At 37.7% G+C, this 14,936-nt stretch overlaps 1 protein-coding gene across 13 annotated transcripts in view; it reads right to left on the reverse strand.

Annotated features, from left to right (window-relative positions):
- KIAA1109 (KIAA1109 ortholog) overlaps positions 1 to 14,732 on the reverse strand; it is a 219,284-nt gene extending 204,552 nt beyond the window's left edge. For 10 of the 13 annotated variants that reach the window (XM_043569164.1, XM_043569115.1, XM_043569194.1 and 7 more), the window contains exons 1-3: positions 14,433 to 14,676; positions 12,894 to 12,978; positions 345 to 466 (exon numbers count right to left, since the gene is read on the reverse strand). In XM_043569164.1, coding sequence (XP_043425099.1) covers positions 345 to 441 — 97 coding nt within the window. In that variant the 5' untranslated portion in view covers positions 442 to 466; positions 12,894 to 12,978; positions 14,433 to 14,676. Of the gene's footprint in view, positions 1 to 344; positions 467 to 12,524; positions 12,571 to 12,893; positions 12,979 to 14,432 lie in introns of those variants that run through there. The other 3 variants (XM_043569106.1, XM_043569090.1, XM_043569099.1) reach the window with 2 other exon arrangements.
- Between the last annotated feature and the right edge of the window lie 204 nt (positions 14,733 to 14,936).

Below are 14,936 nucleotides of genomic sequence, written 5' to 3' on the forward strand. Positions count from 1 at the left end.
AAAAGTGTGTGTGTGTGTGTGTGTGTGTGTGTGTGTGTGTGCGCGCGCGCTGAGATGGGGTTTGGTGAAGGAGTCGACTTGCGACAGGAAAGATAAACTAACTGCAATGTCTTTCTTCTCCTCCCACCTCCCCTAACTCACACAAAAGGAGGCAACCTAAGAAAAGAGCCCTATAGAGCACTTGCCAGAGCAAATATTCATAGAAATACAGATTGAAACCTTTTTTCCAAAAAATAAACGAATGGTAGTGTAAGCATTTCAACTTCAGCTAACTACTGCTTAAAATGTGATAGTTGTTAATCTGTACATAAAAAACAAAGTACAAGAAAATATATTCTACTTACCAACAAGGAGCCAAACAACATTGGAATTGTGTTCTGTAAGAAAATCTTCTAATTGAGTGATACTAGGAACAATACTCTCATTCTTCCTTTGATCCATTACTGAAGTTTTTCCAGAGCAGCATCTAAAGGCCAGAGAGTTCAAATATTAAATTTAGAATCAGAGATTTATTAAACTGCAAAGGAAATCATGTAAGAGAAGAAAAAAGGTAAATTTAATAAAAGTAAAAGTTCATAAGGTAGAAGATAAAGAGAAGCTTAGGGGCCAGATAGGAAAATGGAAATAGTTTCATTACAAAAATCTTTTAGAATTTTACTTTGCTGGTGCTTTTTAGTGTTATGCCTTCTGGTGTATTTTTAATCTAAATGAAAGTTGATATACTGAATTCTTGATTAAAATAATTAAAGGACGGGCACCTAGGTGGCTCAGTCAGTTGAGCATCCTCCCAAAGACACATAACTTGAACTTAATCTATCTTGCTTCTCTCTCTCTCAATATATTATGATCAGTAAGGATTGTTTTATTTATCTTTGTATCCATAATACCAGTGACAGTGCCTTGAAACACAGCCACTGTTTTCAAGTATTACATCATTTTAAATGGTATTTTTACCTATTATGTAAGAAAATATCTGACCTACATGTTTTAAGACAAGCTCTCTCAATATTTTCTTTTTTTTAAATTTTTTTTAACGTTTATTTATTTTTGAGACAGAGAGAGACAGAGCATGAACAGGGGAGGGGCAGAGAGAGAGGGAGACACAGAATCGGAAGCAGGCTCCGGGCTCTGAGCCATCAGCCCAGAGCCCGACGTGGGGCTCGAACCCGCGGACCACGAGATGGTGACTTGAGCTGAAGTCGGACGCTTAACCGACTGAGCCACCCAGGTGCCCCAATATTTTCTTAAAAAAATTTTTTTTGATGCTTATTTATTTTTGAGAGAGAGACAGAGACACAGCGCAAGCAGAAGAGGAAACACAGAATCCAAAGTAGGTTCCAGGCTCTGAGCTGTCAGCACAGAGCCTGATGCAGGGATCAAACCCACGGGCTGTGATACCATGACCTAGAGCCGAAATCGGATGCTTAACTGACTGAGCCACTCAGACACCCCTCAATATTTTCATGACTCATCTATATTCTCTTCATTCTTCCTGAAATCCATGATATTCAAAACTGCTGTCTACATTAAAATAGAAATTGTGGCAATTATTATTTTTAGTGACAAAGAAAAACATGAAAATGTGAAATAGCTCAAGCAAACAGAGCATAAACTAGAGATTTATCAAAGTTCCTAATTTAACACCACCACTGCTACCACCATTTTAGGAAATACCTTTCCAAAATGATTACTTTTCAAAGTGAATTACTGTAAAATCTTTTTAAATACTACATTCAAACTATTTTATTTCTTTCTCACTGGCATAAAAAAATCAAATTATCAAACACCTAATACTTACATTAACACTTTTAGAGACAGAATTCAAAATCTTAATTTGGTCCTTCAGAAATGGAGGTCATCCCACAAATTAGTAGGAAAAAATAGAAATAATATGATAGGCAAATGAACAAAATATATAAGTAGGCAATTTACAGAGAAAGATAGTATCACTAAACATTGGGACAATCACCCAATAGTGATATAAGTAAAAATTAGAAAGACTGTAAATAACTACTTCAGCAAAAGTATGGGAAAATGGGCACTCATACACAGTTGGGGAGTAAACTACATTTGGAAAGAACAATTTATTCAAATACTGTAAGAATGTGTATACTTTAACTTGGACAGCATTACACAGTGTACTGAAAAATTTGAAAAAATATATCAATTAATAGGAAAATAATTAAATAGTTAAATATAGTATACTGGGAAATAATATGCAGCCTTTCTAAAAAAATGAGATAGCTCTATATGGGCTGATACACAGAAAAGTCCAGGATATATGTAATGTTAGCAGGGAAAGAGAAAGTTGAGAAACAAAATGTACAGCATTCCACTTAATGTTTAAAAGAAAAAAGACCAGGGGTGCCTGGGTGGCTCAGTCGGTTGAGCGTCCGACTTTGGCTCAGGTCATGATCTCACAGTTCATGGGTTCAAGCCCCGCGTCGGGCTCTGTGCTGAAAGCTCACAGCCTGGAGCCTGCTTCAGATTCTGTGTCTCCCTCTCTTTCTGCCCCTTCCCCACTCATGCTCTCTCTCTCAAAAAAAACTGAATAAACATAAAAAAAAAAGACTATCCATTATGTATATTACATATAGACACCGTATATATACACACACATATGTATATATGTGCACATATATGGAGTGTGTGTATATATACGCACTTTTTTAAATCAGCAAAAACAGTGAAGCCATATTATCGTTACCTCTAGAGAGAGCATTGGGAAAGACTTAGGAGGAAGGAAAAGAAACAGTGAAACAGGACTTCCACTTTTACTCTTGACACTTAGGTATTGTCTAATGTTTTACAACTGGCATATAATACTTCCATAATTTAAAAAGAAAAAGAGAGATTTGGTAACTAGAAGATAGGAAATGACAGGTGAGAGACTTTTCTTGCCCAAGCATACATCTATTGACCTCTTCTTATAACCAACCAAGAAATAGGTGTCTCCCAAACCAAAAATAACAACTCAGTCATCTGTCATTCTAGCATCAAGTCTTTCTTCAGTGCTTAAATACTTAGCTTTTTAAAAAATTAAAGTGCAAATACTGAGCAAACTCAAACTTCATCACAACATCAGAAAGATCACCTTAGCAAGAATTATTTGAATTGACAGCCTTGAATATAAGAATGGAAGGAATATATACTGTTCTAGAAAGGGGAGACAAGTAAGTTTCATCAAGAAAGGACATAAAGAACATTAAGAGAGATTGGGGAAGGGAGAAGGAGGCAGTCATCAAAGAAAAAAACAGTAGAATCCAAAGATCCTGCTTCAGACTATATTGTTCCAGAAACAGGACATTATGTGGATTGAGAGCATGGATTCTATACTAGACTAAGTTAGAACTACCAGATCTAATGTTATAGCTGTGTGACCATGGGCAAGTTACCTAACCATTCTGTGCTCTATTCCCTCATCTGTAAAACAAGAACACTAATAGTACCTACCTGACAGAGGTGAATAGTGAAAACTGATAAATTCATGTATGTAAACCATTTAGAATAGCACCCAGCACATAGTAAATAATACACCATATAAATGTTTGCTGATTGCAACCAATGCTTTTGGTGTCTTGCCCACATACTGTTAGCATTCATCTCTACAAAAGATGACTGCTCATTTGGAACAACCGAATACTTTACTGAGGGCTGCTTTTGGACTGCAGAAACATGCTCAGCTTATACTCAGGGCAAGCCAGAAATGCCAAAGAGGTAACATCAATGATGGCTAGGAAAGTGGTGGATACACAACTGCAGCTTCTTTGTTCTTGATTTGGAATAACTCTGAGGCATAGTATTTTTTTAAGTTTACTTATTTATTTTTGAGAGAGAGCAGAGGAGGGGCAGAAAGGGGGTGGGGGGGAGGGAGAGAGAGAGACTTCCAAGCAGGCCCCACGCTGTCAGCACAGAGCCCAATGCGGGGCTCAAACTCCCCAACCATGAGATCATGACCGGAGCTGAAACTAAGAGCCAGACGCTTAACTGACTGAGCCACCCAGGCGCCCCTGAGGCATATTCCATTTGGTTTCCCAAGAGTTCACCAATGGTAGTGAGCTCCAGATGCCCACAGTGGTAACTGCTAGGATAATGCCCTTTACTGACTCCAATCCCTTTCCTTTCTTACTTCCCCATTCTCCTACCAGTCTTTCCTACGATCACTTCTGTACTTGAGTCCTTCCTTATCCAGGTATTGGTTCTAGGAAGACCTAAACTAAGGAACTATTTTTTTGTTTGTTTGTTTGTTACCAGTCCTATTAAATCTGAGGATAGCTTTCTTTTACATGAAAAATGATTCTGTACTTTAAAGAGATCATAAAAAAATAAAATTAAAAAATAAAATAAAGAGATCATAAAACCATACCATTTAAAGGACACAGTGTTAAATATTTAATATCTTTTAAAAGTTTGCTTTAATTCAGGGTGTGTGTGTGTGTGTGTGTGTATGTATATATATATACATATATATATGACAGAAAGAGAAACATTTCCTTCATCTGAACAGGAAGAAAGGAAAGGAAAGACCAAGATATGGGGAGATCTGGTGATAGAAAGATGAAAGAATCTGATGGCTTCCATAGATTTTTGAAAAATCAAATTCAGGGCGCCTGAGTGACTCAGTTGGTTAAGCATTTGACTTCGGCTCAGGTCATGATTTCATGGTTCATGAGTTTGAGTCCCTCATCAGGCGAGCGCGAGCCCCTCTTCAGGTGAGCTCCATCCACTTCTTTTTCTTTCTCTCTCTCTCTCTCTCTCCCCCTCCTCATGGGATTCTCTCTCTCTCTCAATAAAAAAAAAAAAAAAAGTCAAATTCATATTTATCTAAAATCTCTTCTATTTCATTTTTTTTTTTTACTTATTACTCCAAGTTTTTTGGCACTAGTCCCATAACTTCTACAGTACCTGTTCCTTTTCTATTTTTCTTAGTTTTTAGCTTTTAATTTGTGTTTATGACAACTGTAAGAAGAATGACCCTAAGTGGTTGGTGAAAGAAAATAATGAATAAGAGGGCCTTCATCACCACAGCTTACCCCAAGTCCCCCAATTCCACCCTACCTCAGCAATAATTATTTATCATCTCAGAAAAGGGGTGAATGGGAGGAACTGGAGGATCTGTGCACCTGCCCACAGCTTGTCAAGAAAACTTCACTGCACTGGTTAGTTTACCTTCTTCCAAAAGAAGAGATATCATCCCATAATTTGACACAGGATTTCAGGTATAAGGTTTTCCTATACCAGGTTTAAACTGGAACAAGTCTATATATAACATTACCTATGATGTGAAAAGATCTGGTTATGAAGAGACAGAGCTTTCTTGGGTACTGTCATGGGAAAGTAAATACTGATTTAGATTTTTTGGAACAACATAGTTAAGACAGTTGCTTGATAATGTTGAGCTATTTTTTTGTTTATTCATTCAATAAATATTTATTGAGCTTAAAAACTCTGTAATACAGCTAAGGAATTCTGAGTATTAAGTATAAGATTTGGAATATTTACAATAACCTTTTTAGTATGATGTCTGGCAATATAGAAAATACTAAAAAAAAAGGCTGTTTGAATGAATACCTGTATCTTAGCAGTTATCGTACCATATTACAATTATTACTTTAGAAGTTTGTCTCCCCTGGTAGACAAATGTTCTTAAGGATGGGTTTGCCCTACCCATTTAAGCGTAATATCTAACCAAGTTCTGTATACAGAAGTCTCTCAATAAATACTTGTTTCAGAAATGAATGAAATAAATACATCATCATGAAAGTACATAATTATGAGCTATCACCAAAAGTATTAAAAAAAAAAATGATAAGTGAGTATTCCAATGTACCCAGAGCCAAAGAGATTCCTAAGTGATCTTTTTCACTCTCAAGAAAATCTGGTTTTCATTTGCTTGAGTTTAAGAAGAGGATATTCAACTTTTTAACAACACAATTACGTGAAAAAAGTTTAATCAAATCACACAACAATGAAATCACAATTCTTTGTATAAAAAGACAAATCACAATTCTTTGTATGTTCAGACCATCATATTAAAATTCTCTGCATTTAATTATAGTTCCTTTTCTAAAATGTTTTTATTGTATTGTATTGTATTGTATTGTATTGTATCTTAATTTGAGAGAAAGAGAGAGAGAGAGAGCGCAAACACACAAATGCACGAGCAGGGGAGGGGCAGAGAGAGAAAAGGGAGAGAATCCAAGCAGGCTCTGAGCTGTTAGTGTAGAGCAGGGCTCGGTCTCACGACCGCGAGATCATAATCTGAGCCAATATCAATAGTGAGACACCTAACCAACTGAGCCACCCAGGCGCCCTCAGTTCCTTTTCTATAAAAGAAACTGCATGAGTTTTAAAAGTTGGAAAATAAATGACCTTTACAGCTCTCCTCTGAACTTCATCAATATTCATATTCTCTTTACCATCAAGTAAAATTAAACACCTATTAGGACAAAGCACTTACCCTTGGCCAATTTTACTGATCTACAGTAACTGTTAAAGAATATATACACTTACTTGAGAATTTTTTAGTTACTGTTTAATTTCTGCTCATATGTAACAAACTATCTGGAGATACTTTTGTAAAAGTTCCCCATTTCAAAGCCATTTATGTCCACCTTAAAATTAAGAAGCCAGATAACTGACCCAAATATCTAATACCAATAAAAATGAACTGTCTGAACAGACTGCTCATCTCTACTATGACATAATGACATCCCAAAACAAAAGTAAAACATAAATCAGATCACGACAACATTTTTATCCAAAATGAAGTTTCAAGGATGACTAGAACATTTGAGCTATTCATTTAAACACTGACCATTCACCAATCTAAAGGTAAACGGCCTAAAACACATGACTTTCCAATTCCATGATGCTTCATAAATAAAGTATATAAAATAGGCAAGTACTTACTACAACTAATATCTCACATAAAATAAATATGTAAATTTTACATTACAAGATAGTAACGGAATATATTAACAAGGTTGTTATTACCCATTAAACATAGAGTGACTGGAAAAGCCCAATCTGACTAAATTATTTTACCTATCAGGATACAAGGCTTTAAATTCCACCATCCATCACTTCAAGAGGAGTATTAACCAATATTATCTCTTAAAATTCAAAATAAAGCAAAAATCTATAATGTCCTATTATGTTCATTTAAACAAACAAGATAGACAATTATCCTCTTAAGTTAGACCAGGTATATAATCATCTCTACCAAGAAAGTCATTCCAGGTTCCTTTCAGTCCAAGGATTCCAAGTGCAACAAACACAATTCACTATTAAACTAACTCCAAAATCCAACAGAATTAAATGGGAAAATAACATTCTATCAGAAATAACAGAAATCATCTGGTATACTGGAACTAGGCTTTACAGTCAGATTTGAAATGGAAAGCTTGCTCTACCCCTTCAATACCTTCAATACCTTCCTTAGCTGTGAGATAGCTTGAGCAAGTTATTGAATCTCTTTGAGCCTGTTTCCAAATGGCCATCTCTTCTCTGAAGAGATGCTCAAGGCATTAAAAACATGAAGCAAACAAGCTAACATACAGTGCTTGACAAGAAACACATTACAGCAGTGGTGCTAAGCTACTATCATTAATGTTCTTTAAGAAAAAATCAGCTTAACAAAAAAGGTGAAAGCTAAAAAAAATAAATAAAATGCATAGCAGTAGACAATGACTAAAATGTATTTCATTCCTTACAATATATGAGAAAAATACATATATTTAACTAAATAACAGAATTTTATAACCAAAAAAATTACTTGGCACAAATAACAATCAAGAAATTAAGTTAATATGAATAACGTAGTTCTACAAATAACAGTATGATATGATTCTTAGAAGCAGATCAAGTACCAAAATACACTAGTTACCAGGCAACTATTGCTAAAGAAATATTCAGATATGGTGAGTGACAATTCAAACACTAAAAATCTGCAAACTAAACATACTTTTTAATAACGTAATCTATGCTACAAAAACTGTTCTTTATGTTATATATGAAAGAATTTTTAACATCTCAGAAATCATATCATTCAACAAAAATATTACACTTTAACACACCTCACTGCTATAGACAGAAATTTATGCTGGTTTACCTAAATACTTATTAAAAGCAAAACAAATCTCTTAAAAATCTGTAGAAAACATATCTAGTAATAGGGTAAAAAGAACAGACCTCAAATTCTCCAAACCTAGAAGAAACCATGATTCTTAAATACAATCCACTTTTAATAATCCACCAGAACTAATTTCTACCTTCAACATATTCCTTGATATGGTCAGCAATGCAAAGAGCTCAATAGTAACTGCCAAGGGAAAGATGTAATCCTCCTACTTTTACTTCCCATTCACTGGTTGTGGGGTTTTGTCTTCATTTTGTACTGACTAGTGAACACATTCTGCAAGTTTCCTTTCTTCTTTTTTTTAAGTGTTTATTTATTTTTTGGGAGAAAGACAAAGCACAAGCAGGAGGGGCAGAGAGAAAGACAGAAGGAAGACAGAGGGAAACACAGAATCCAAAGCAGGCTCCAAGCTCTGAGCTGACAGCACCAAGTCCAATGCAGGGCTTGAACTCATGAACTCTGAGATCATGACCTGAGCAGAAGTCGAACGCTCCAACTGAGCCATCCTGGTCCCCTCCTTCAATTCTTTTAATCAAGAATTCAATATATCAGTTTTCATTTAGATTAAAAATACACCAGAAGGCATAACACTAAAAAGCACCAGCAAAGTAAAATTCTAAAAGATTTTTGTAATAAATCTATTTCCATTTTCCTATCTGGCTCTTAAGGTTCTATCTTCTACCTTACGTCACTTCAGTCAGAAACCCTCCCAAATACATGTTCAAACTATTCACCCAACCAAAAAGGGTCTTTGGATGTGGGGAGAGGGAGAAACTTGTCACATGTGTTTACCAACACTCTCCTCACATCAAGTTCAAAGAAAACGTTTTCTTATTAGCATGTTGCTACCCTAAGAGCCCACAGATTCATTTAACAGCCAATTCCTGTGAGCTGACGATATTGCTACAACTGAAACTGAACTTTCATGTAAGTAAAACAACAACAAAGAAGTCTGCTTTGGGGAAGTTTTATGTGGATATGACCCATACAGTACTACTGGTGATATCAGATACAGCATTTTAAATGGCTATGAATAGAAATATACTTTACATATACATAAAAAGCGACCAAGTACAAAGAGATCAATAATCTAAAGTTCAGACTTTAAACATTTTGGTCAATGTTCTCTTACCCTTTGAAACGTTCATTCCATGATATTAATTCACCATTAAAATGATAAAAATATAGCTATCATAACAATGGCTACAACACTTATTCAAGGTTTGCTGTGTGCTAGACACAGTGCTAAACACTTTACGTGCATTTACTCATCTAATTCTCACAAATAACTACTCATTAACAATTCCCCATTTTAAAGATGAGAAAACTATGGCACTGAGAAGCTAAGCACAAACACAGCTAAGGCCCCAGTAATTATCTCTTAGTTCTAAGTTTCGTTATATGAAAAATGAGATCCTTCCTCCCACCTCTACATTTAGAAGCTAATATGTATGCTACCAAAATTCAAATTTTGGCATAAAAAATTCATATTTTTCCCACTATGGCATTTTTTTTAACCTAAAATAATTCTCTATTAAGTCAAGGGTCAACAAGCACTTTTTTTAAATAACCCTGAGTGGTAACACAAGTTGTGCAGCCTGATTAGCAGCAAAAAAGGCCAAATTATAAAGCGAACCAAATCTAACTTAACCACCTCCCACTCCTCTAGAACCTCTCTCTCACCTGATCATAAAGGCTATTATTCACTGACTTTTAAAGAGTTTTTTGCCCCTAAAGAACTTGACAATTGATAAAATGTATGGTAGTTTTAAAATGTCCAAAAACTCTTTAACATTCCTCCCTTCAAGAGGTAGAACTTAATTCCCCTCTCAGGTGTGGGCTGGACTTAGTGATACAGCTGTAAAAGAGTATGTCAGGAGCAATGGTGTGTAACTAAGTCAAAACTGGCATCACAGCTTCCTCCTTGTTCTCTCTTGGATCATCTGTTCCAGGGGAAGCCAGATGCCTTGTTAGGACATTTAAAAAGCCCCAGACAGATCGGCATGGTGAGGCTTTGAGGCCTCTAGCCAACAGACATGTATGTGTGCCATCATGGAAGCAAATCCTTCTGCCACAGTTGAGATGACTGAAGTTCCTGCCAAGATTTTGGCTGCAACCTCATGACAGACCCTAAACCAGAAGGACTGAGTTTAGGCGCTTCCAAATCCAGACTCACAGAAACTAAGATACTAAATATTTTAAACCACTAAATTCAGGTATAATTTGTTACTCAGCAATAGATAACTAATACAAAGTATGTGAAAAGTAATTTTGCAAGATAACTACAAGTTATCTCTATTCTGACAGTTCATACCGGTCATGTTAAGCTAAACTAATGCACTCTACTCTCCTCCAACTTACCAAAAGATGAGGAATCAGCAATAACACACCAAGAAGATTACCAATCCCATGAATGGACCATTTCCTCTCTCTACTTTAAGTGAGAGTCTCCTGCATGGACTCTGTGGAGCAACCCCTACCCTGCCTCTACATATTCATCTGTATCCGTAATCATCACCATCTCCTTAACTCCTGTCTCAGAAGTCTATCTAAAGCACCCTTGACCTGCATCCTCATTTTCCATCCCTTCCAGCTTAGTCAGTGACCTTGCTTCACTAATTATTGTCCCTCTCTCCTCTATCTTCAAATTTTATTTTTGATGTTTTTTTATCCTCAGCAAATAAAGATTATAAATCATATCACTCATACCTTTAAAAAACAAAAACTCTCAAACTCATATATCTAGCGATCCCCTCTCTATTCAATTTAGAATCAAACTTTCTGAAATAGGTAAATGACAGTACCTATTTCAATTTCCTTATCTCTTACCAGTGTGAACTGGCCCCATCCATATAATTGCTCTTGCTCAGGTCAACAACTTTTTTAAAAATTTTTTTTAACATTTATTTATTCTTGAAAGAGATTGAGAGAGAAAGAGAGAGAGAGAAAAACAGAGAGAAAATATGAGCGGGGGAGGGGCAGAGGGAGAGAGGGACACATAATCTAAAGCAGGCTCCAGGCTCCGAGCTGTCAGCAGAGCCCGATGCAGAGATCATGACCTGAGCCAAAGTCAGATGCTTAACCAACTGAGCCACCCAGGTGCCCCAACAACTTCTTGACATGTCTGATAGATACTTTCTTTGTCCTCATTTTATCTGATATCTCAAAGGTGTTTAATACTCACTCCTTTTCTCCAAACTCAGTTCTTCCACTGACTTCTGTGATTCTCCTGCTTCCTTATCCATTCATTCATCTCCTTTGAGGTGTGTCTTCCTTCCAGGATAGGGATTTATTAGTCTTCCCTATCCGCATTTCTTTTCTTTTACTCTACATTTTTTCCCTGAGCGATCTCATCTAGTCACATTGCTTTTAACCATCATCTATAAGCTGAGACTCCAAATTTTATATCCCCAGCGGGGTCTTCTTAACTAAGATCTATATCCAGCTTCCTAATGACATTTCTTGGAAGTCACAGATGCCTCATAACAACATCCCACAACCATGTTCCCCAATCTATTGTTCTTCCTATACTGCCTCAGTAAATGGTCCCAGAATCCACTCAGTTTCTCAAGCCAGATATCAGATATCAGTTCCTTTATCCTTCAAATGTTTATTATACATTTATTATGTGCTTGCATATGACAGTAGCTAAAAATTACCCGAACTCGACTTTCTCTCAAGCCCAAAATCCTACTCAATACATCTCCTTTGCATCTGTCTAATCCATCTCCATCTTTAATTCCCACTTGCATCTCTGTACTTCTGGTTCTCATTTGCCACCTGAATTATTACAATGCCTCTTATGATCACCACTCTGCCAAACTCATCACCCTCCAACTCATCACCAGACTTGCCTGACCATGTCACTTCTATTCATTATATATAAATTGCCTGAAATTTTCTCATATTAAAGAGTTAATTTTCTTAACCTCTCAAGAAATTTTTGAAATTCTATCATTATCTTTAACATGAAAAAAAAATATGATGAAATGAAGTCTAGAAGAATCCTAGTATCCCACTGTACCTTAGAGTAGCACTAGTAGAGTACCTTCCTTTATTAACTAAAATTATGAAAGATTTATTATAAATACAAACATTTACCATATGGGCAGTGCTGTTTTCTAGTCTTTTATATAAACCAAAAACATCTTTGCACATAGAAATAAAAAAATGTATGATATTTCACAAAAATATTACCTTCTAGGCAAAATTCACTACTCTAGTATTCTCAAGGGCCATGATGAACACTAATACTAAAAGCCTGAAATATGGTACTCAATAAATATTGATGAAATGAATTAAATATTTCTTCATCGTGTTTAACTGTGTCTTCTACTAATCTCCATAGAACTCATAATATAAAATATACTTTACTTCAACATACCTAGTATCCTGTGAAGAACAAACCAAAGTCAACTAATTTTCTTCATTTATTTTTAAAGCCTTTTATAACATGGGCATGAGCAAGAAAAAGAAAGAAAAAAATGTTAACACTTGATAGAGAATTAAGCCAAAGCTTCCCTTGGCTTTCTCCTCCCAATACACAAGCTAAGCACACAACTTAATTGTCAATCAGATATCAACAATTCAAAAGTGAGGTAAGATGAATGGCAGGTCATGTTATATACTGCCCCAACCTTCACTCTATGACCACTCAAGCAGCTTAAAACACAACTGAAGCAGAAAGTCAGATTTCGTCTATCTCAGCTTTAATTGGAAATTATTTTTTTAAAAACTTGGCCAAAATATTTACTCAATTTTTTTCCAGAGTCTGCAGTGTTGTTTTTCTGTCTCCTTGTCTTCAGAAGGCCCACCTGCAGCGTTTCATCTTAACAAACCTGAAAAGAACATTTTAACCAATTATAGAAGATAGTTTGGCTTTATCAACATTTGCACCATTTCAGAATAAATTATTTGATTGCATGAGTGTGAATGCACACACATAGAAAGTGTTTAATGTTACTCCAATATCACATTTCCTTCTTTAAAGTTTCCAGACAAGAAATACTTCTAAACTAGAATAAGACCACGGTTTCCAAATTACAGTGTTCTAAAGCTTTTAGAACAAGGTTCCAGAAGTCAAATCCTATGTTTAAAACATAAGTGTGGCGTTAAAAAAGTTGTCCTCTCAAACTGTTTGTTCTCTGCTGGCAGGAATGGTGCCTCGGTTTCCTTCCTATTCCAAGCACCTGGCACACTTTTTATCAAATGAAAATCACTTTGCAAACTGCTCAGATACTTGGGAGATGGTAAAGCATACTGACTATGGGACCTTAAACTGGAGTCAGATTACCTGGTTTAAATCACATCTCTACTTTGTACAAGCTGATTTTTAGGGCTGCACGGTTTAGTTCATCTATAAAATGAGAGTAATAACAGACCTAACGTGATAGGATCGTTATGATGATTAAATGAGATAACATGCACATAAAATATGTCTTACTCAACAATTATGTAAAATGAATATTCTGGTTAATTCATCTATTTTCATATTAAATGTTTATGGTTAACTTAGAATAAATCAGCTTCAATGCCATACACAGGGTGAAAGCAGTAACATGAAACCAGTTGAAACGTACACGCTTGGGCAGTTACAAAAACATGATTTTCTTACAGAGGAAATTTACAAGAATTCTTTCCATTTAACAAGCGTCCCTAACTGTCTACTGTCAAAACTAAGGTCAATGGGGGTGGGAGTTAGGTGTGGAGGAGGGGAGAAAAGAATATACTCTGCAGAAGGAAAATCAACTTCCCTTCACCTTCCTTTGACCGTAAGATATTGTTTCCGCTGAAATGCACTCTTCAATAGTGTAGACTCAGCAAGCACCAACTCACAATACAACACACGTCCCTCCTGGATTGGGAAAGGGTAAGGTTCTAAGGCTCCACCGCCATCGGTCAGTAGACCCTACGTTAAGCAGTTCGGGGTCTGCCGCAGCCAAGGGCTCCCAGCAAGGCTAAAGCCGGAGCCTGCAGGTGCGCTTGTCCTTCCCGCCCGCGGAGTCCACACACCAAGTGGGCGCCGCCCACCCGTCTTATCACCATCCACAGAGGCCGCTCGGGCGTCGGCGCCCCCAACCATCGACTGTAATGGCTCTTCCAGGCCTTCCCATTGACCTTCTACACCCGGTCTACAGGTCCCGGTGCTGCAGGTAAGAATAGCAAACTAGGAAACGAGTCGACGCCGCAACAGCGGCGAAGAAGCCAAACCTCCAGACTCTGACCTGGCTGAGTTCCAGAGATAATGGAAAACTGCTCACCCAACCCTGCCCAGTCCGACCCGTCCCCTCACCTGGGCGAGCGCCGGGGCGGCCTGGAACCGCACCGGCCTCTTCGAGGGACGCTAAAGGCCTCGGGCAGCGGCAGCAGCGCCGAGCCGGCCCGGGCCGGCGAAGCTCTGCCCGCGCCCACACCCTCTAGCCCCGCCACCCCGGCCAGCTGCTTTAGGTCCGGCCGGGGGCCCCTAGCCACTGACACAGAGAGGGGCGGAGAAGGATGGGAGGGGTCCCAGCTAGAGCCAGGCGTCGCTGCGGCTGCGGCTGCGGCTGCGTCAACTGGTAGCGTCAGACGTCACGGCGCCGGCACGCCACCCAGGCCCCATCCAGGAATCTGCAGCGCCCCACCCCTTTTCTCTCCTCCTCTTCCCCTGTCCCCGCACTGTGGGTGGAGCCTGGGCCGCTTGGCGGAGGTCCGGGGCGGGTTTGGAAAAATCTCTTGCTACTTAGCCACGGGAGAGGTCAATGAATGGCCTTCCTGAGGCCAGGAGACCGAGAAGCGCGGATAAGACCAGGACGTT

Source organism: Prionailurus bengalensis, chromosome B1 (assembly GCF_016509475.1).
Source record: "Prionailurus bengalensis isolate Pbe53 chromosome B1, Fcat_Pben_1.1_paternal_pri, whole genome shotgun sequence".
NCBI lineage: Eukaryota > Metazoa > Chordata > Mammalia > Carnivora > Felidae > Prionailurus > Prionailurus bengalensis.